The sequence below is a fragment of the Anomaloglossus baeobatrachus genome, chromosome 4, assembly GCF_048569485.1.
Source record: "Anomaloglossus baeobatrachus isolate aAnoBae1 chromosome 4, aAnoBae1.hap1, whole genome shotgun sequence".
In the NCBI taxonomy this organism is placed as follows: domain Eukaryota; kingdom Metazoa; phylum Chordata; class Amphibia; order Anura; family Aromobatidae; genus Anomaloglossus; species Anomaloglossus baeobatrachus.
In genome coordinates, this window is record NC_134356.1 from 483,463,782 (window position 1) to 483,487,026 (window position 23,245).

At 52.9% G+C, this 23,245-nt stretch overlaps 1 protein-coding gene across 2 annotated transcripts in view; it reads right to left on the reverse strand.

The window, feature by feature from the left end:
* Window positions 1–23,245, reverse strand: part of PIGB (phosphatidylinositol glycan anchor biosynthesis class B) — a 56,820-nt gene that overhangs the window by 32,951 nt on the left and 624 nt on the right. The window contains exons 2-4 of one of the 2 annotated variants that reach the window (XM_075345756.1): window positions 20,396–20,531; window positions 19,758–19,875; window positions 2,511–2,615 (exon numbers count right to left, since the gene is read on the reverse strand). In XM_075345756.1, coding sequence (XP_075201871.1) covers window positions 2,511–2,615; window positions 19,758–19,875; window positions 20,396–20,531 — 359 coding nt within the window. The remainder of the gene's footprint in view (window positions 1–2,510; window positions 2,616–19,757; window positions 19,876–20,395; window positions 20,532–23,245) is intronic. The other variant, XM_075345758.1, reaches the window with a different exon arrangement.

The window sequence follows — 23,245 nt, forward strand, 5'->3', positions numbered from 1 at the left end:
TCTTTAATGATTTCATCCAGCTGTTCACCAAACAGCCGTGAACCAGCAAAAGGGAGCCCAGCAAGAAACTTCTTGGACGAAGCATCTGCCTTCCACTCTCGAAGCCACAAAATCCTGCGGATAACAAGAGAATTAGCTGAAGCCACCGCAGTGCGGTGAGCAGCCCCTAGCATGGCAGACATGGCATAAGATGAAAAGGCTGAAGCCTGAGCAGTTAAGGTAACCATCTCAGGCATAGATTCCTTGGTGAGGGAATGCATCTCCTCTAGAGAAGCAGAGATGGCTTTGAGAGCCCACACTGCTGCAAAAGTCGGGGAAAACGCGGCCCCCGCAGCTTCGTACACAGATTTGGCCAGAAGGTCAATCTGACGGTCAGTGGAATCCTTAAGTGAGGTGCCGTCAGCCACCGACACAACGGTCCGGGCTGATAGCCTAGACACCGAAGGGTCTACCTTTGGGGAGTGAGACCACTCCTTGACCACCTCAGGTGGAAATGGAAACCGGTCATCAGAACCACGCTTTGGAAAGCGTTTGTCAGGGCAGGCCCTGGGTTTGGTCACAGCGGTCTGAAAACTGGAGTGGTTAAAGAACACACTCTTTACTCTCTTAGGCGAGGTAAACTGATGTTTTTCTGCCAAAGAGAGTTGCTCCTCTGATACTGGCGGATTGAGATCCAGCACAGAATTAATAGAAGCAATCAAATCACTAAGATCTGAGTCACCCTCAGAGAAATTGATGGGATACATAGCCTCCGAGCCCCCAGTGAGAGCATCCTCCTCATCTTGAGAGTCAGCTCTTGAGACAGAGCCGTGGGATGGGGTGGGGGAGGAAACCCTGCGCCTTCTCTTAGAAGGACGGGGTCTGGGATCAGATGATGAATCCTCCGTGAGCTCTGATGGACGGAGGTCAGAGGATAGGAGTCCTCTGTCAAGAGTATTAGAGGCACCCTGTGAGGGGGGCTGATGCATATTCATCAAAGTCCTGGACAAAAGTCCCATGGACTCAGCAAATGACTGGGATATGGACCTAGAAAAGGACTCTACCCAGGCCGGGGGTTCAATCACAGGTGCAGCAGCAGCCTGAGAGACCACTGGGGGTGAGACTCCAGGCTGTGACACCGCCAAGTTAGAGCAACCATCACAGTGTGGATAAATGCTCGGCTCAGGCAGCAGAAGCTTACATGCAGTGCATGCAGAATAAAGCTTTGGAGCCTTGCTCCTTGTGTGAGACATGCTGCTGGAGTGGGGGCTTTGCAGAGAATGAACCCCAGGGAGAATATACAGAGGTCCACAACCGGAGACCGGCTGTGGCTTACCAGACTGCTGAGCGCGGTGTCGTGTGCCCTCCAGATCCCGAAGCCCGGTCCCCCAGAGCGCAGCACCTCAGCAGAGATGCAGAATGCAGGATGTCCCAGAGCAGAGTGAACTCTGCCTGAGAAATGGAGGGGGCGGGACTAGGGGTGTTCCTATAAAAGAGCGGGAACTGGAGGGCTATAGAGACCTGCCGGGAAAGAGGGACGCCCCAGCAGTGGGGAGTGTCCCTCCCCTGTGTAGAACGGCCGCCGGGAGGAGCCGAACCTGTCCCTCTGCATGAGTGACATGCGAGGGCAGGAAAACGAAACTAGGCCTCCGGCGAAGCCGGGGCCTAAATTTAAGCGGCGAGGCCGACAAGCAGGCACCATCGGCGCGGTTCTCAGGCAAAAAAGCTGGAGAACCCGCCGGAAAAGTTAAAAACAATCACATACAGCATACTCTCCCCTTACAATAAAGAACCGGGACCCCCAACATAAACGTCTCAGGTACTTAGCTGCTGAGACGCAGGGCCATGTCCCTGGGGATGAGTGCTCCGGTCCAACAGAATCCTCAAGGGGCTGTGGATGGAGACCGGTCTCCTGCCAGGCATGGAGACCGTGCTGGCTCCCACTTCAAGCCAGAGCCCAGAAGGGATGGTGAAGGAGCGCGGCATGTAAGGCTCCAGCCTTGTAAATCAACCTTAACAACACCGCCGACACAGTGGGGTGAGAAGGGACATGCCGAGAGTCCAGACATGGACCCGCTTTTCTTCAAACTCTTTCCAAAAGTCAAACAATCAGATGAGAATGCATGTGTGGATGTATGACCTCCTGAACACAAAGCGATAAACTGGCTAGGACTGGCTACCAGGGGGTGTATAAGCTCAGAGGGAGGAGCTACACTTTTAAGTGTAGTACTTTGTGTGTCCTCCGGAGGCAGAAGCTAAACACCCATGGTCTGGGTCTCCCAAAGGAACGATAAAGAAAACTCATTTTAAAAACACTGAAGATGTAAATTTCAGGGTGAAATTGAAAATGTAACCTTAGGAATTGTAACCAATAAATTTAATAATTTTCTGCAAGTGAAGCTGAGGTTATTTTGCTAGTATATAAGAAAAAAGAAAAAAACCCTCCAAAATAAAAATCACGTGGCCCTTAAGAGGTTGATCACACCAGGCATTACATGAGGCAGTGGACGCTGGCACTTATGAACACATACCACCCATTTTGCCACGTTTGAATTTTCCACTTGTCTGACTACACTGTACAGTTTCACATCTGCGATGCCGGAGAGCACGGCCTGGATCACTCTAGGAAACCAAATCTGCAAAAGAAGAAAGAGTGTGTCAATGACTATCAGCATAAACAAGATGTAGCTCCGCAATGTCCTAAAGGTGGTGTCACACTTTAGCGACGCAGCAGCGATCACGACCAGCGATCTGACCTTATCAGGATCGCTGCTGCGTCGTTACATGGTCGCTGGTGAGCTGTTAAACAGGCAGATCTCACCAGTGACCAGCAACGTGTGGAAGCGTAACTAAGGTAAATATCGGGTAACCAAGGAAAGCACTTCTCTTGGTTACCCGATATTTACCTTAGTTACTAGCGTCCGCCGCTCTCACGCTGCTAGTGCCGGCTCCCTGTTCTCTGCACTCCTAGCCAGAGTACACATCGGGTTAATTACCCGATGTGTACTCCAGCTACGTATGCAGGGAGCGTGAGAGCGGCGGACGCTAGTAACTAAGGTAAATATCGGGTAACCAAGAAAAGGGCTTCTTGGTTACCCGATGTTTACCATGGTTGCAGCTTACCGTAGGCTGCCAGACGCCGGCTCCCTGCTCCCTTCAGTTCGTCGCTCTCTCGCTGTCACACACAGCGATGTGTGCTTCACAGCGGGAGAGCAACGTCCAAAAAATGAAGCAGGAAATTCAGCAACGACCGGCGACCTCACAGCAGAGGCCAGCTCGTTGCTGGATGTCACACACAGCGACGGGACGTCGCTGCTACGTCACAGAAAATGGTGACTTAGCAGCGACGTCATTGTCACTATGGTGACACCACCTTAATTCTGAGAAAAAGAAAAGTAAACATTTAAGATATTTATATTCTGTAAAGAAATATTTCCAAGATGCTGAAATGGAGATGGAAGGTGAAAAGGCAGCATCATATCTAAAAAGTGTGTAGAGCCTCCTGAGATCATATGAGACTCCGGTACACAAGTACCCGGCAGAGCGACTCACATCCTTCTAAAGAGTCACCTACAAGTCTCTTTCAAAGTATTGAAAAACCCTCCTAAGCTCTATGGGGAAACAATTTGCTCATCCCTTCCAATATGCCATGAAAATGTAATCGACTGGAGCATATTGGTTTCTGTATTTTTCATTGACTTTAATGGAGACTTCACCACGGGGCTTTGACACCGCACTCCTGCAATAAGTGGGTGTCAGTTGTAAAGGTATGTTTACACAGTCTTTTTCCTGCATTTTTTTTTGTGTGACTGCGTTACTAAAAATGCTAGAAAAAAAAGCTTGCAAAACACTCAAAATAATTTCTTTTCAATTTTACGATTTAGGCTGCGTGCCTACAATCAGGGTTTACAGTGTTATGGAGGCAGCGCGTGTCAGCTGTGTCCAAAACACTGAACAGTACAAGCACAGTGGATGGGATTTCTAGAAATCTCCAGCACACTGTTCTGTTACGGCCCATAGCGAAACCTGATCTGCGGTGCGGCTCTCAGACCTGCAAGAATGTCAATTCTGTGTTATGGAGACGCAAGTGTTCTCCGCAGGGAGAATAGAGAACGCAACTGCCTGAGCGCGGCTCGTGGGCAAGAACAGCTGCGGAGACTTGCGGCCCTGCAGGTCAGGACTCGCCGTGTGCAGGACACAGGGGGTCTTGATCGTGTGCATATAACCTTACTCCTTTTATGTTCAGGCTTTTGAGCAGCTTTAAAAACACCTGATGGTAATAAAGTGGGTCCTGAAGAATCTAGGCATTGTGTAATCAAGACTGTAAAAGAAGGGAATTTTGTTTACTTACCGTAAATTCCTTTTCTTCTAGCTCCAATTGGGAGACCCAGACAATTGGGTGTATAGCTTCTGCCTCCGGAGGCCACACAAAGTATTACACTTTAAAAAGTGTAACCCCTCCCCTCTGCCTATACACCCTCCCGTGCATCACGGGCTCCTCAGTTTTGGTGCAAAAGCAAGAAGGAGGAAAAGTTATAAATTGGTTTAAAGTAAATTCAGTCCGAAGAAATTTCGGAGAACTGAAACTATTGAACATGAACAACATGTGTACACAAAGAACAACAGCCCGAAGGGAACAGGGGCGGGTGCTGGGTCTCCCAATTGGAGCTAGAAGAAAAGGAATTTACGGTAAGTAAACAAAATTCCCTTCTTTGTCGCTCCATTGGGAGACCCAGACAATTGGGACGTCCAAAAGCAGTCCCTGGGTGGGTAAAATAATACCTCGAAATAGAGCCGTAAAACGGCCCCTTCCTACAGGTGGGCAACCGCCGCCTGAAGGACTCGCCTACCTAGGCTGGCATCTGCCGAAGCATAGGTATGCACCTGATAGTGTTTCGTGAAAGTGTGCAGGCTCGACCAGGTAGCTGCCTGACACACCTGCTGAGCCGTAGCCTGGTGCCGCAAAGCCCAGGACGCACCCACGGCTCTGGTAGAATGGGCCCTTAGCCCTGAGGGAACCGGAAGCCCAGAAGATCGGTAAGCTTCGAGAATAGGTTCCTTGATCCACCGAGCCAGGGTTGATTTGGAAGCCTGTGACCCTTTACGCTGGCCAGCGACAAGGACAAAGAGTGCATCCGAGCGGCGCAGGGGCGCCGTACGAGAAATGTAGAGTCTGAGTGCTCTCACCAGATCTAACAAGTGCAAATCCCTTTCACATTGGTGAACTGGATGAGGACAAAAAGAGGGTAAGGAGATATCCTGATTGAGATGAAAGGGGGATACCACCTTAGGGAGAAATTCCGGAACCGGATGCAGAACCACCTTGTCCTGGTGAAACACCAGGAAAGGGGCTTTGCATGACAGCGCTGCTAGCTCAGACACTCTCCGAAGTGATGTGACTGCTACTAGGAAGGCCACTTTCTGCGAAAGGCGTGAGAGAGGAATATCCCTCATTGGCTCGAAAGGTGGTTTCTGAAGAGCCATCATCACCCTGTTCAGATCCCAGGGTTCTAACGGCCGCTTGTAAGGAGGGACTATGTGACAAACCCCCTGCAGGAACGTGCGTACCTGTGGAAGTCTGGCTAGGCGCTTCTGAAAGAACACAGAGAGCACTGAGACTTGTCCCTTAAGGGAGCCGAGCGACAAACCTTTTTCCAATCCGGATTGAAGGAAGGAAAGAAAAGTGGGCAAGGCAAATGGCCAGGGAGAAAAACCCCGATCAGAGCACCAAGATAAGAATATCCTCCACGTCCTGTGGTAGATCTTGGCGGACGTTGGTTTCCTAGCCTGTCTCATAGTGGCAATGACCTCTTGAGATAACCCTGAAGACGCTAGGATCCAGGACTCAATGGCCACACAGTCAGGTTGAGGGCCGCAGAATTCAGATGGAAAAATGGCCCTTGAGACAGCAAGTCTGGTCGGTCTGGTAGTGCCCACGGTTGGCCCACCGTGAGATGCCACAGATCCGGGTACCACGACCTCCTCGGCCAGTCTGGAGCGACGAGGATGGCGCGGCGGCAGTCGGACCTGATCTTGCGTAACACTCTGGGCAACAGTGCCAGAGGAGGAAACACATAAGGGAGTTGAAACTGCGACCAATCCTGAACTAAAGCGTCTGCCGCCAGAGCTCTGCGTGACCCCAGCCCAGGATGGGGGCAGGAAGGATTTCCCCTTCGACAGAGAAGTGGGAAGAAGCCACCACTGAAGGGAAGCCTTGGCTGCCCGAGAAAGGGAGACGTTCCTGTCGAGGGACGTCGACTTCCTGTCCCATTTGCGGAGAATGTCCCATTGAAGTGGACGCAGATGAAACTGCGCAAAAGGAACTGCCTCCATTGCTGCTACCATCTTCCCTAGGAAGTGCATGAGGCGCCGCAAGGGGTGTGACTGGCCTTGAAGGAGAGATTGCACCCCTGTCTGTAGTGAACGCTGTTTGTCCAGCGGAAGCTTCACTATCGCTGAGAGAGTATGAAACTCCATGCCAAGATATGTCAGTGATTGGGCCGGTGTCAGATTTGACTTTGGAAAATTGATGATCCACCCGAAACTCTGGAGAGTCTCTAGAGCAATGCTCAGGCTGTGTTGGCATGCCACTTGAGAGGGTGCCTTGACAAGCAGATCGTCTAAGTAAGGGATCACCGAGTGTCCCTGAGAGTGCAGAACTGCTACTACTGTTGCCATGACCTTGGTGAAGACCCGTGGGGCTGTCGCCAAGCCGAAAGGCAGTGCCACGAACTGAAGGTGTTCGTCCCCTATGGCGAAACGCAGGAAGCGCTGATGCTCTTGAGCAATCGGTACGTGGAGATAAGCATCATTGATGTCGATTGATGCTAGGAAATCTCCTTGGGACATTGAGGCGATGACGGAGCGGAGCGATTCCATCCGGAACCGCCTGGTTTTTACATGTTTGTTGAGCAGTTTTGGGTCCAGAACAGGACGGAAGGATCCGTCCTTTTTCGGCACCACGAACAAGTTGGAGTAAAAACCGTGACCCTGTTGCTGAAAAGGAACAGGGATCACCACTCCTTCTGCCTTCAGAGTGCATACCGCCTGAAGAAGAGCATCGGCTCGCTCGGGGGCGAAGATGTTCTGAAGAACCGAGTCGGAGGACGAGAGTTGAACTCTATCCTGTAACCGTGAGACAGAATGTCTCTCACCCAACGGTCTTTTACCTGTGGCAGCCAGGCGTCGCAAAAGCGGGAAAGCCTGCCACCGACCGAGGATGCGGTGTGAGGAGGCCGAAAGTCATGAGGAGGCCGCTTTGGGAGCGGTTCCCCCGGCGGTCTATTTAGGACGTGACTTAGACCGCCATGAATCGGAGTTCCTCTGATCCTTCTGAGGCCTTTTGGACGAGGAGAATTGAGACCTGCCCGCGGACCGAAAGGACCGAAACCTCGATTGTACCTTCCGTGGTTGAGGTCTGTTTGGTTTGGACTGGGGTAAGGACGAGTCCTTTCCCTTGGATTGTTTAATGATTTCATCCAATCGCTCACCAAACAGACGGTCGCCAGAAAATGGCAAACCGGTTAAGAAATTTTTGGAAGCAGTGTCTGCCTTCCATTCACGTAGCCACATGGCCCTGCGGACTGCCACCGAATTGGCGGATGCTACCGCCATACGGCTCGCAGAGTCCAGGACAGCATTAATGGCGTAGGACGCAAACGCCGACGCCTGAGAGGTTAAGGACACCACTTGCGGAGCAGACGTACGTGTGACTGCATTAATCTGCGCATGACAAGCTGAGATAGCTTGGAGTGCCCATACGGCTGCGAATGCTGGAGCAAAAGACGCGCCGATAGCTTCATAGATGGATTTCAACCAGAGCTCCATCTGTCTGTCAGTGGCATCTTTGAGTGAAGCCCCATCTTCCACTGCAACTATGGATCTAGCCGCCAGTCTGGAGACTGGAGGATCCACCTTGGGACACTGAGCCCAGCCCTTGACAACGTCAGGGGGGGAAGGGATAACGTGTATCCTTAAGGCGCTTGGAAAAACGCTTATCTGGACAAGCTCGGTGTTTCTGGACTGCCTCTCTGAAGTCAGAGTGATCCAGAAACGTACTCAATGTACGCTTGGGAAACCTGAAACGGAATTTCTCCTGCTGAGAAGCTGACTCCTCAATTGGAGGAGCTGGGGGAGAAATATCCAACACCTGATTGATGGTCGCTATAAGGTCATTCACTATGGCGTCACCTTCAGGTGTATCTAGGTTGAGAGCGGCCTCAGGATCAGAATCCTGATCTGCTACCTCCGCTTCATCATCCAGAGAGTCCTCCTGCTGAGAGCCCGAACAGTGTGATGAAGTCGAGGGAATTTCCCAGCGAGCCCGCTTAGGCGGCCTGGGACTGCGGTCCGTGTCAGAGACCTCACCCTGGGACCTATGGGTCACCCCAGGAGCACTTTGCTGCTCCAACTGAGGGGGGCCTGGGGTCAATGATTCAACAGTGCCCGTGGCCTGAGTCACCGGTCTGGACTGTAAGGCTTCTAGTATCTTAGCAGACCATTTATCCATACTCTCAGACAGTTTGTCAGCAAATACTGCAAACTCCGTCCCTGTCACCTGGACAGTGGTAGCAGGTGGTTCCACCTGGGCCACCAGTAGCAGAGGCTCCAGCTGAGTGAGTGCCACAGGGGCCGAGCATTGCACACAATGAGGATCGGTGGAACCTGCCGGTAGTATAGCCGCACATGAGGTACAGGTTGCAAAGTAAGCCTGTGCTTTGGCACCCTTGCTTTTTGCGGACGACATGCTGTTGTCTCCTCTGAGTACAATCCAGGAGAGTATATAGCCAAAAATCAACAGTGCGACCGTACAGTGTAAATGTATAGCATATAAGCATATATATATATGTACACTTCGGCACTCAGTGGGGCCAGCACCCAGGTGCTGCTTACCGACCGCTCAAAGCGGTTGTGTGATCACCAGATTCCCTGCCTGGGCCTCCCAGAGCCGTATTGTCTCTCCTCTCCAGCGTCAGAAGTGCTGACAGGAATGGCTGCCGGCGTTCTGTGGGGAGGAGGGGGCCGTGGGCGTGCCCCAGAAAGTGCGGGAATCTGATGCCCCACTGTGCTGAGTGAGGGGGGAGGAGGATACAAAGTATGCTCCAGCCCTCAGCGCTGACGTCCTGTGCAGCGTCCCGCCCTTCCCCTGACTGGCAGGCCTGGGGGCGGGAATATGCGATACTAGGCCGCAAAAGCCGGGGACTAAAGTTATAAGCGCGGCCGGCAAATAAGCGCGGCCGGCGCGGTAGTCCCCGGCGCACTAACACACCCAGCAGTGCTGCAGTGTGTATGGCACAAGCGCTCCATGCGCGGTCCCCCAGGGGGGACACAGAGTACCTCACAGTAGCAGGGCCTTGTCCCTGACGATACCCGGCTCCTGTCCAGCAGATTCCCCAGGGGCTGCGGAGGGAGCACGGTCCCAGTGCCTGGAGACCGATTAGGATCCCACTTCACCCAGAGCCCATTAAGGGATGGGGAAGGAAAACAGCATGTGGCTCCTGCCTATGTACCCGCAATGGGTACCTCAACCTTAACAGCACCGCCGACCAGAGTGGGGTGAGAAGGGAGCATGCTGGGGGCCCTGTTATGGGCCCTCTTTTCTTCCATCCGACATAGTCAGCAGCTGCTGCTGACTAAGATGTGGAGCTATGCGTGGATGTCAGCCTCCTTCGCACAAAGCATAAAAAAACTGAGAAGCCCGTGAGGCACGGGGGGTGTATAGGCAGAAGGGGAGGGGCTTTACACTTTTAAGTGTAATACTTTGTGTGGCCTCCGGAGGCAGAAGCTATACACCCAATTGTCTGGGTCTCCCAATGGAGCGACAAAGAAATAACCCTAACAAAACACTTTAAAAAGTGTCCAATACATTTTAGAAATCGGACAACGCCCCACAAAAGGAGCGAGCGTTTACTGAAGAGACTTCCACGAGAAAACTCATGTTATTTTGATCGCATAAGAAAAAACCTCAGTGTGAACACAGCCTGAGATTTCTGCCAGTCAGACCCAGTTTATGGCACAGCAAGTGGTGAAACAACGTTCTTAGTATGTAACGTTTCCATTATGCAACTAAGATGGAGTTACACATTAAAAGGGAATTTCTCGTTTTAAAAATGATCTGTAATGCCTACCATACTTCTGATCACTGAGACATTTCCCAAGTCTTGATCACTGTGTGTCCAAGTGTCAACCGACCACAAAAACCGAGGGGCAGAAGCTTTTAGATAACTGTCATGTCCCTTAGCCTTTGCTCAACTGGGCTCAGCTCATGTGGTGGAAGGAAACTACGGAAGTGCTTTGTATTATTCTGTAGCCTGTATGAGCCATGGACTGTCAGAAAGACCTAAAAGTGATAGTTGCCTATAACGCCCCATGAAGGAGATACGTGTTATGGACCATGTCAGGGACTTTAGGGTCCAGAAGCCCGCTCCTCACAGGGCACATGCCAGCTATCATAAACAGCTGGCATCTGCCACCAACAGCAACGATCGGTGTGCGAAGTCCCAAACTAACAGGTTAAACCTGTTCCACAAAAAAACAAGCCATCATATGGCTTTGTCAGCAGGAAAAAAAAAAAAATAGTTATAGCTGGTGAAAAGGAAAAATGAGAGCAAAAACGAAAAACTGCACTGCTATTATTGGGTTGAACGTGTAAAAAATGACTCAAACAATGGTTTCCTGATCTGCCGATATCGGCAATGGTCGGCCTCACTTCCAGCTTGGGTTTGAGGCAGCAGAGCATTTCCTGTGCTGGTATATCACAGCGCTGTATGTGAAGGGGGCTGGCCAGCTCATCACAGTAATAAATAAGCAAAAAAGAAGGCTGGCATAGCTCATAATCAGCAGCGCCCTACAGAGGGCACAAATACCACGCCGACCCAAGAAGCGTTCTTCTGTACTGGAAAAAAACGGAAGTTAGGTCGCAGGAAACACCGCGTGATGCCAAAATCAGAAGATCCTGAGACCTTGTTATTTAGAGTGTGAAACCATATTTGTATAGAAGAAAAAAACAAAACTACGCTACAGTAAAAAAAAAAAAAAAAGCAGGTACGTAAAGAACTTGCTGTAATATACACTGCCGAAATAGGAGGGAGGTAGAAGACAGGAGTGGTAGAAGAGAGGACTCCATAAGGCCCCTTTCAGATGTCAGTGTTTAATCATGTACAGGCCACAAGCATGGGTATGGTCATACGTGTCACATCCATGTTTGCATACATGTGACATGTCTTTTTAACAAAAATATTTTCTATATTCACCTGTATCCAGTGCTGTATTCTTCAGGTATGCTGTCTCCTGCTTCTGACCCCCACTCATTATATTCACTGATTATTCTAGACCTCTGACCTGGAAGCTGAAGCATCGCCGGGGACAGAATCGTCCGCCAGGTACAGCATCACCGGGGACAGGAAGAGTATCCAGCAAACACTGTGTGCAGCGACGTCCAGGAGGTCGTCAGAGTTCCCAATGAACTCGGATGACACCCTGATGACACCCCCACAACACAGCGGGTGTCACGACGATGACTTCACGGGTTCATCAGAGTTCATTAAGAACTCCAATAACCTCCTTGACATCACTGCACACACAGTGCTTGCTGGATACTCACCTGTCACCGGTGATGCTGTCCCTGATGCTGTCTCCAGCAATGCTCCAACTTGCAAATCCGAGGTCCAGTGAATAATCAATGAATATAATGAGTGGGGATCAGATGCAGGAGGCAGCAGAGCTGAAGAAAACCGCGCTGGATACAGGTGAATATAGAAAATCTTTTTATTACAAAGAAGGGAATTTTGTTTACTTACCGTAAATTCCTTTTCTTCTAGCTCCTATTGGGAGACCCAGACAATTGGGTGTATAGCTTCTGCCTCCGGAGGCCACACTAAGTATTACACTTTAAAAAGTGTAACCCCTCCCCTCTGCCTATACACCCTCCCGTGCATCACGGGCTCCTCAGTTTTGGTGCAAAAGCAGGAAGGAGGAAACTTATAAATTGGTCTAAGGTAAATTCAATCCGAAGGATGTTCGGAGAACTGAAACCATGAACCCAGAACAATTCAATATGAACAACATGTGTACACAAAAGAACAACAGCCCGAAGGGAACAGGGGCGGGTGCTGGGTCTCCCAATAGGAGCTAGAAGAAAAGGAATTTACGGTAAGTAAACAAAATTCCCTTCTTCTTTGTCGCTCCATTGGGAGACCCAGACAATTGGGACGTCCAAAAGCAGTCCCTGGGTGGGTAAAATAATACCTCGAAATAGAGCCGTAAAACGGCCCCTTCCTACAGGTGGGCAACCGCCGCCTGAAGGACTCGCCTACCTAGGCTGGCATCTGCCGAAGCATAGGCATGCACCTGATAGTGTTTCGTGAAAGTGTGCAGACTCGACCAGGTAGCCGCCTGACACACCTGCTGAGCCGTAGCCTGGTGCCGCAATGCCCAGGACGCACCCACGGCTCTGGTAGAATGGGCTTTCAGCCCTGAAGGAACCTGAAGCCCAGAAGAACGGTAGGCTTCAAGAATTGGTTCCTTGATCCACCGAGCCAAGGTTGACTTGGAAGCCTGCGACCCCTTACGCTGGCCAGCGACAAGGACAAAGAGCGCATCCGAGCGGCGCAGGGGCGCCGTACGAGAAATGTAGAGTCTAAGTGCTCTCACAAGATCTAACAAGTGCAAATCCTTTTCACATTGGTGAACTGGATGAGGGCAAAAAGAAGGTAAGGAGATATCCTGATTGAGATGAAAAGGGGATACCACCTTAGGGAGAAATTCCGGAACCGGACGCAGAACCACCTTGTCCTGGTGAAACACCAGGAAGGGGGCTTTGCATGACAGTGCAGCTAACTCAGACACTCTCCGAAGTGATGTGACTGCCACTAGGAAGACCACCTTCTGCGAAAGGCGTGAAAGAGAAATATCTCTCATTGGCTCGAAAGGTGGTTTCTGAAGAGCCGTTAGCACCCTGTTCAGATCCCAGGGTTCTAGCGGACGCTTGTAAGGAGGGACTATGTGGCAAACTCCCTGCAGGAACGTGCGGACCTGCGGAAGCCTGGCTAGACGCTTTTGAAAAAACACAGAGAGCGCCGAGACTTGTCCCTTAATAGAGCCGAGAGACAAACCCTTTTCCATTCCGGATTGAAGGAAGGACAGAAAAGTGGGCAGGGAGTAAAACCCTGATCAGAACACCAGGATAAGAAGATCCTCCACGTCCTGTGGTAGATCTTGGCGGACGTTGGTTTCCTGGCCTGTCTCATAGTGGCAATGACCTCTTGAGATAACCCTGAAGACGCTAGGATCCAGGACTCAATGGCCACACAGTCAGGTTGAGGGGCGCAGAATTCAGATGGAAAAATGGCCCTTGAGACAGTAAGTCTGGACGGTCTGGTAGTGCCGACGGTTGACCCACCGTGAGATGCCACAGATCCGGGTACCACGACCTCCTCGGCCAGTCTGGGGCGATGAGGATGGCGCGGCGGCAGTCGGACCTGATCTTGCGTAATACTCTGGGCAGTAGTGCCAGAGGAGGAAATACATAAGGCAGCCGAAACTGCGACCAATCCTGAACTAATGCGTCTGCCGCCAGAGCTCTGTGATCTTGAGACCGTGCCATGAATGCCGGGACCTTGTTGTTGTGCCGGGACGCCATTAGGTCGACGTCCGGCTTCCCCCAGCGGCAACAGATCTCTTGAAACACGTCCGGGTGAAGAGACCATTCCCCTGCGTCCATGCCCTGGCGACTGAGAAAGTCTGCTTCCCAGTTTTCTACGCCCGGGATGTGAACTGCGGAGATGGTGGAGGCTGTGGCTTCCACCCACAGCAGAATCCGACGAACTTCCTGGAAGGCTTGCCGACTGCGTGTGCCGCCTTGGTGGTTGATGTATGCCACCGCCGTGGCGTTGTCCGACTGAATTCGGATCTGCCTGCCTTACAGCCACGGCTGGAACGCCTTTAGGGCTAGATACACTGCCCTTATCTCCAGAACATTGATCTGAAGGGAGGACTCTGGCTGAGTCCAGGTACCCTGAGCCCTGTGGTGGAGGAAGACCGCTCCCCACCCTGACAGACTCGCGTCCGTCGTGACCACAGCCCAGGATGGGGGTAGGAATGATTTCCCCTTCGACAAAGAAGTGGGAAGAAGCCACCACTGAAGGGAGGCCTTGGCTGCCCGAGAAAGGGAGACGTTCCTGTCGAGGGACGTCGACTTCCTGTCCCATTTGCGGAGAATGTCCCATTGAAGTGGACGCAGATGAAACTGCGCAAATGGAACTGCCTCCATTGCTGCCACCATCTTCCCTAGGAAGTGCATGAGGCGCCTCAAGGGGTGCGACTGGGCTCGAAGGAGAGATTGCACCCCTGTCCGTAGTGAACGCTGTTTGTCCAGCGGAAGTTTCACTATCGCTGAGAGAGTATGAAACTCCATCCCGAGATATGTCAGCGATTGGGTCGGTGTCAATTTTGACTTTGGGAAATTGATGATCCACCCGAATCTCTGGAGAGTCTCCAGAGCAATGTTCAGGCTGTGTTGGCATGCCACCCGAGAGGGGGCCTTGACAAGGAGATCGTCTAAGTAAGGGATCACCGAGTGTCCCTGAGAGTGTAGGACTGCTATCACTGTTGCCATGACCTTGGTGAAGACCCGTGGGGCTGTCGCCAGGCCGAAAGGCAGCGCCACGAACTGAAGGTGTTCGTCCCCGATGGCGAAACGCAGGAAGCGTTGATGCTCTGGTGCAATCGGCACGTGGAGATAAGCATCCCTGATGTCGATTGATGCTAGGAAGTCTCCTTGGGACATCGAGGCGATGACGGAGCGGAGAGATTCCATCCGGAACCGCCTGGTTTTCACGTGTTTGTTGAGCAGTTTGAGGTCCAGAACGGGACGGAAAGATCCGTCCTTTTTTGGCACCACAAACAAGTTGGAGTAAAAACCGTGACCCCATTGCTGAAGGGGAACAGGGATCACCACTCCTTCTGCCTTCAGAGTGCTCACCGCCTGAAGAAGAGCATCAGCTCGCTCGGGGGGCGGAGATGTTCTGAAGAAACGAGTCGGAGGACGAGAGCGGAACTCTATCCTGTAACCGTGAGACAGAATGTCTCTCACCCATCGGTCTTGGACATGTGGCAACCAGGCGTCGCAAAAGCGGGAGAGCCTGCCACCGACCGAGGATGCGGTTTGGGGAGGCCGAAAGTCATGAGGAGGCCGCTTTGGGAGCGGTTCCTCCGGCGGTCTTTTTAGGACGTGACTTAGACCGCCATGAATCAGAGTTCCTCTGACCCTTCTGTGGCCTGTTGGACGAGGAGAATTGAGTGAACAAGAACCAAAGTCAGCTCACCCCTCTTCACTCCCGGACTCCAACCGATGCAGGGAACGCCCAGGCCCGGGCGGAAAGACAACTTCAAAAAAGGCAGATATCCAGCATCAAGGAGAGCAGTAGATTAAAACTTGCTTTTATTTCGACAAGTAAAAACAAAATGTGGTCCAGAGAGCACAGAGGCACAAGTATTAAGCGTGTAAACCAACGCGTTTCGACCAGAGCGTCTTATTCATGGCATGTGAGTTACCCCAAAACTGATACCATATAAAGGAGGCACACATTGTACGTCATTGGTAAGGCTAAGTGCTTAATTAAAATTAAAAACAGGTGCAAGTCCCGGTGCAATATAGACATATGGGACTGGAGTAAAAACATGTGAGTGGAAAACCGCAGTCAGAAGAACAACATATATATTAACATATAAGTATGAAAATAAAACACAGATAGAGATTATAAACAGACTTGGTACCAGGATACCGCACGGTCTGAACATCCGGCAGGATTTAATTTTGCAATACTCCCAAGCAACCTATCAAAAATAACAATGATAATTTATAACAGTTATTTCCAATAAGATCATCCACGCATTATACGTTCCTCTTTCCCAATGTCATGTTGTCACTATAACAAAATTATTTATGCAAAAAATATAAACAATATATCCTACTATTTCATACAACAAAAAAAGTTTTTTCAATATATATGAATCATGTGAAACTAATTTTTTGCCATGTATGCCAATAGCTTTGCAAATATTTATAGGTTTAATCCGATACATGGATAAACTGAAATTTGCTGTCTTGTGAGTAATCCTCCCGTTGTGTATATAATCATTCCACAGGGAGTAAACCTGCTAAAAACAATCAAATAAACTACTTCTATCCACATAAGTTTCATATATAACATCTAAATCTATATTGAATGTAACTTATGTTTTATAATCCATCAAAGGGGAATCACCTTATGTTGGATTCACTATACATGATACATTACGAGTCGGTTACTTTCAAGACTCGTGTGGCTTTTGCTGGATGCCTTGATTGTCAGTGCAGATATTATCATGGCCGTTTCACAGCAGTTTCATAAATGTCCATAGTAAATTCTTGGACCCATTCACATTCATTAGTATCGGCCAAGCCACTAACTGAATCTCTAAAGTGAATTCATCAATGGAGGAATCAGGCTGGATTTTTGGACTTTGTACTATAATACCGCATAGTCCAGATGTCCAGCACATTCTAGTCCTACAACAGGTTGAAACGATTTCTTTTTTCCCCCCTCAATGTTTCATTACAATTTATTATAAAAAAAGAAGCATATACATGTACTGATGCATACCGACTTTTCTGTTTTCAATTTAATCCTCTGTTAACTATAATTTATAATCTCTATCTGTGTTTTATTTTCATACTTATATGTTAATATATATGTTGTTCTTCTGACTGCGGTTTTCCACTCACATGTTTTTACTCCAGTCCCATATGTCTATATTGCACCGGGACTTGCACCTGTTTTTAATTTTAATTAAGCACTTAGCCTTACCAATGACGTACAATGTGTGCCTCCTTTATATGGTATCAGTTTTGGGGTAACTCACATGCCATGAATAAGACGCTCTGGTCGAAACGCGTTGGTTTACACGCTTAATACTTGTGCCTCTGTGCTCTCTGGACCACATTTTGTTTTTACTTGTCGAAATAAAAGCAAGTTTTAATCTACTGCTCTCCTTGATGCTGGATATCTGCCTTTTTTGACGAGGAGAATTGAGACCTGGCTGAGGGCCGAAAGGACCGAAGAAGCTGACTCCTCAATCTGAGGAGTTGGAGGAGAAAGATCCAACACCTGATTGATGGACGCTATAAGGTCGTTTACTATGGCGTCCCCTTCAGGTGTATCAAGGTTGAGAGCGGCGTCAGAATCAGAGCCCTGATCTGCCACCTCCGCTTCATCCTCCAGAGAGTCCTCATGCTGAGACCCTGAACACTGTGATGAAGTCGAGGGAAGCTCCCGGCGAGCCCGCTTAGCCGGTCTGGGACTGCGGTCCGTGTCGGAGTCCTCACCGTGGGACCTATGAGTCGCCCCAGGAGCACTTTGCTGCGCCGACCGAGGGGGGTCTGAGGGAAAAGGTTCAACAGTGCCCGGGGCCTGTGTTACAGGTCTGGACTGCAAAGCTTCTAGTATCTTAGCAGACCATTTATCCATAGACTCAGAAAGTTTGTCAGCGAATACTGCAAACTCTGTCCCTATCACCTGGACAGTGGCAGCAGGTGGTTCCACCTGGGCCGAGGGTCCCACCAGTGGCAGAGGCTCCGGCTGAGTGAGTGTCACAGGGGCCGAGCATTGCACACAATGAGGGTAGGTGGAACCTGCAGGTAGCATAGCCGCACATGAGGTACAGGTTGCAAAGTAAGCCTGTGCCTTGGCACCCTTGCTTTTTGCGGACGACATGCTGTTGTCTCCTCTTAGAGCAATCAGAGAGGGTATATAGCCAAAGCACTAGTGCGGCCGTACAGAGTAAATGTATACAATATAAGCATATAAATATACACTTCGGCACCCAGGGGGGCAAGCACCTAGTAACAGGTGCGGCTTACCGACCGCCCTTAGCGTTTGTGTGACCACCAGATTCCCTGCCTGTGCCTCCCAGAGCTGTGGAGCTCGTCTCTGAAGTTCTCCAGCGTCAGAAGTGCTGATAGGAATGGCTGCCAGCGTTCTGAGAGGAGGAGGGAGCCGTGGGCGTGCCTTAGAAAGTGCGGGAATCTGGTGCCCCACGGTGCTCAGTGAGGGGGGAGGAGGATACTAAGTATGCTCCAGCCCTCAGCGCTGACGTCCAGTGCAGCGTCCCGCCCTTACCCCTGACTGGCAGGCCCGGGGGCGGGAATATGCGGTACTAGGCCGCAAAAGCCGGGGACTAAAGTTATAAGCGCGGCCGGCAAACAAGCGCGGTCAGCGCGGTAGTCCCGGCGCACAAACACAACCAGCAGCTGCTGCAGCGTCCATTAGACAGGCGCTCTATGCGCCGTCCCCAAGGGGACACAGAGTACCTCAGAGGAGCAGGGCCTGTCCCTGATGATACCCGGTCTCCTGTCCAGCAGATTCCCCCAGGGGCTGCGGAGGGAGCACGGTCCCAGTGCCTGGTGACCGATTAGGATCCCACTTCACCCAGAGCCCCTAAGGGATGGGGAAGGAAAACAGCATGTGGCTCCAGCCTTTGTACCCGCAATGGGTACCTCAACCTTAACAGCACCGCCGACCAGAGTGGGGTGAGAAGGGAGCATGCCGGGGGCCCTGTTATGGGCCCTCTTTTCTTCCATCCGATATAGTCAGCAGCTGCTGCTGACTAAATTGTGGAGCTTGCGTGCATGTGTGCCTCCTTCAACACAAAGCATAAAAACTGAGGAGCCCGTGATGCACGGGGGGGGTGTATAGGCAGAGGGGAGGGGTTTACACTTTTAAGTGTAATACTTTGTGTGGCCTCCGGAGGCAGAAGCTATACACCCAATTGTCTGGGTCTCCCAATGGAGCGACAAAGAAGAGGCGTGTTTTCTCCGGTACGTGTCACACTGATGTCACACGGATCATATCAGTGTGCGATCCATGCGACACCTGTGATGCCAGAGAAAAAAAGGACATGTCTCCATGTAGGGCCAAGCAGGGTCACACGGTCCGTGTGAAAACATAGATGTGTGGGTAACACCATAGAATAACATGGGTATAGGTGACATGCGTGTTAAAAACGGATGTCACACGTACCTGAAACATGGACGTCTGAAAGGGGCCTAAATGTAAGAAACCAGAACCTGGCAGTAAGATCATGGTCTCCATGATTTAGAGCCAGGGGCCGAGCCTAGTGCTGCACGCTTTTATACAAGTAGGGCAGCATCTGTCAGTCATGTGTGGCCAGAAGGGAAATACACAACTATCGGAGCACAACACCCACCTCTGGTTACAAGGACTATGGCTTCTCTAAAACACTGGAGCAAACGTCATCAAATCCTGTCACTTGCGGATACGGCATCAGGAAGATTCACCATTAATGACATTCTCTAGAAGTCATGATGATTCGAAAAACATTGAGCTCCATTCATCAGTGCTTTTACGTCAATATTCTGGTATAAAAAGCTTTGAAAAGTCACAATTTTGGCGTAACTGGCGGCTGCACTAAAATTATGTCTTTTTTCATGCTAATTTCATCCAGGTCTGACTAAGGCCGAGCTGGGGCAGGACGTGGGTGTAGCAATCGCCGTTCATGAATTTATGATGGGCACCGGCAATGCCACAAATCTTACTCCAGCAGAGATTGAGGATTTTAGGCAGGGGCCCACATAGGTTCATGCCGCTCGTCCAACGCTCCTAATTCATGACAAGTCATACTCAAGAGTCCGGAGCGTCTGATGCCAGCCCATCTCCTCACCGGCATCAATAATACCAGTCTCTAGGTGTTCTAAATATCCTAAACGTCTTTACACTTACCAGAAAAGAGACATCATCTTGGCCAAACCAATGTAAAACTTTGTAAACCGCGGCAAACAGCAGGGGGTATGTGAACCCTCTCAAACCTTCATTCCACTCCCATGTTAAATAGCCATAATTACCATTGTTAAGTTAAATCTCGCAAGAATTCACACTTGGAATTATTTTAACCCATACGTCCAGGACTACAAAGTGACTTTGGTCACATCACAGGTCAAAAATCCAAAGATCGCTTTATGCCGCTGCTACGTTGCAGTGTAGTGCTGGTGATTGGGGCACACTGTGACCCGCGGGGTACTGTGCCAAGCAAGTCATGAATAAGCCAACTGATTCTAACTTTTTGAGACTTGCCTGTTGCAGTCATAGTATTGGGCGGCTCACAGAGCGCCCCCATTCACTGTCATTATGCTGCAATATAGCAGCTGCGTAGTAATCATTGGCCGTGCAACCTGCGTCGTGGGTAAAGTCACTGTGTACAAGTGAGAAGCAGCATCAATGGCGGATGATCCAGGTAATAACTGCCCTCCATAGCAATGTGCAAGCACCAGTATAATGGAGATAGGGGCTGTAACGTGCTGGGTGTAGACTTCTGTAAAGTCTCATCTGATAAATAATACCGCCATTTCACTAAAGGATATTGGAAAGTCATATTATGCGCCACTTCTAGGGACTGCCAGTATTCATCAGGGACAAAGCTGGTCCGCACCAAACTGCAGTTAATGACCCGAAACGCCAGTGCGAATAACACAAAGTAGACATTTTCTCCCAAGAGACCTGTGGGGGAAAAACAAGAGACGCCAGTCACAACCCAACACAGGACAAGGTTTAAAAAAAACAAAAGACAAAGAGGAGCTGCCCCCCCCCCCCCCCTGCAGTCGGACATACAGGAGCGCCGGCCCCCCCCCTGCAGTCGGACACACTGGAGCGCCGCCCCCCCCCCCCCCCTGCAATCGGACACACACTGGAGCGCTGCCCCCCCCCCTGCAGTCGGACACACTGGAGCGCTGACCCCCCCCCCTGCAGTCGGACACACTGGAGCGCTGCCCCCCCCTGCAGTCGGACACACTGGAGCGCTGCCCCCCCCTGCAGTCGGACACACTGGAGCGCTGCCCCCCCCCCTGCAGTCGGACACACTGGAGCGCTGCCCCCCCCTGCAGTCGGACACACTGGAGCGCTGCCCCCCCCCTGCAGTCGGACACACTGGAGCGCTGCCCCCCCCCCCTGCAGTCGGACACACTGGAGCGCTGCCCCCCCCCCCCCCTGCAGTCGGACACACTGGAGCGCTGCCCCCCCCCCCCCCCTGCAGTCGGACACACTGGAGCGCTGCCCCCCCCCCCCCCTGCAGTCGGACACACTGGAGCGCTGCCCCCCCCCCCCCCCCTGCAGTCGGACACACTGGAGCGCTGCCCCCCCCCTGCAGTCGGACACACTGGAGCGCTGCCCCCCCTGCAGTCGGACACACTGGAGCGCTGCCCCCCCCTGCAGTCGGACACACTGGAGCGCTGCCCCCCCCCCCTGCAGTCGGACACACTGGAGCGCCGGCCCCCCCCCCCCCCTGCAGTCGGACACACTGGAGCGCCGGCCCCCCCCCTGCAGTCGGACACACTGGAGCGCTGCCCCCCCCTGCAGTCGGACACACTGGAGCGCTGCCCCCCCCCTGCAGTCGGACACACTGGAGCGCTGCCCCCCCCCTGCAGTCGGACACACTGGAGCGCTGCCCCCCCCTGCAGTCGGACACACTGGAGCGCTGCCCCCCCCCCTGCAGTCGGACACACTGGAGCGCTGCCCCCCCCCCTGCAGTCGGACACACTGGAGCGCTGCCCCCCCCCCTGCAGTCGGACACACTGGAGCGCTGCCCCCCCCCTGCAGTCGGACAACACTGGAGCGCTGCCCCCCCCTGCAGTCGGACACACTGGAGCGCTGCCCCCCCCCCTGCAGTCGGACACACTGGAGCGCTGCCCCCCCCCCCTGCAGTCGGACACACTGGAGCGCTGCCCCCCCCCTGCAGTCGGACACACTGGAGCGCTGCCCCCCCCCTGCAGTCGGACACACTGGAGCGCTGCCCCCCCCCTGCAGTCGGACACACTGGAGCACTGCCCCCCCCCCCTGCAGTCGGACACACTGGAGCGCTGCCCCCCCCCCCTGCAGTCGGACACACTGGAGCGCTGCCCCCCCCCCCCTGCAGTCGGACACACTGGAGCGCTGCCCCCCCCCCCTGCAGTCGGACACACTGGAGCGCTGCCCCCCCCCCTGCAGTCGGACACACTGGAGCGCTGCCCCCCCCCCCTGCAGTCGGACACACTGGAGCGCTGCCCCCCCCCTGCAGTCGGACACACTGGAGCGCTGCCCCCCCCCCTGCAGTCGGACACACTGGAGCGCTGCCCCCCCCCCCTGCAGTCGGGCACACTGGAGCGCTGCCCCCCCCCCCCCTGCAGTCGGGCACACTGGAGCGCTGCCCCCCCCCCCCCCCCCTGCAGTCGGACACACTGGAGCGCTGCCCCCCCCTGCAGTCGGACACACTGGAGCGCTGCCCCCCCTGCAGTCGGACACACTGGAGCGCTGCCCCCCCCTGCAGTCATACACACTGGAGCGCTGCCCCCCCTGCAGTCATACACACTGGAGCGCTGCCCCCCCTGCAGTCATACACACTGGAGCGCTGCCCCCCCTGCAGTCGGACACACTGGAGCGCTGCCCCCCCCCCTGCAGTCATACACACTGGAGCGCTGCCCCCCCCCCTGCAGTCATACACACTGGAGCGCTGCCCCCCCTGCAGTCATACACACTGGAGCGCTGCCCCCCCTGCAGTCATACACACTGGAGCGCTGCCCCCCCCTGCAGTCGGACACACTGGAGCGCTGCCCACCCCCCCGCAGTCATACACACTGGAGCGCTGCCCCCCCCCCCCCCCCTGCAGTCATACACACTGGAGCGCTGCCCCCCCTGCAGTCGGACACACTGGAGCGCTGCCCCCCCTGCAGTCGGACACACTGGAGCGCTGCCCCCCCTGCAGTCGGACACACTGGAGCGCTGCCCCCCCTGCAGTCGGACACACTGGAGCGCTGCCCCCCCCCCCTGCAGTCATACACACTGGAGCGCTGCCCCCCCCCCCTGCAGTCATACACACTGGAGCGCTGCCCCCCCCCCCCTGCAGTCATACACACTGGAGCGCTGCCCCCCCCCCCTGCAGTCATACACACTGGAGCGCTGCCCCCCCCCCCTGCAGTCATACACACTGGAGCGCTGCCCCCCCTGCAGTCATACACACTGGAGCGCTGCCCCCCCCCCCTGCAGTCATACACACTGGAGCGCTGCCCCCCCTGCAGTCATACACACTGGAGCGCTGCCCCCCCCCCCTGCAGTCATACACACTGGAGCGCTGCCCCCCCCCCTGCAGTCATACACACTGGAGCGCTGCCCCCCCCCCTGCAGTCATACACACTGGAGCGCTGCCCCCCCCCCTGCAGTCATACACACTGGAGCGCTGCCCC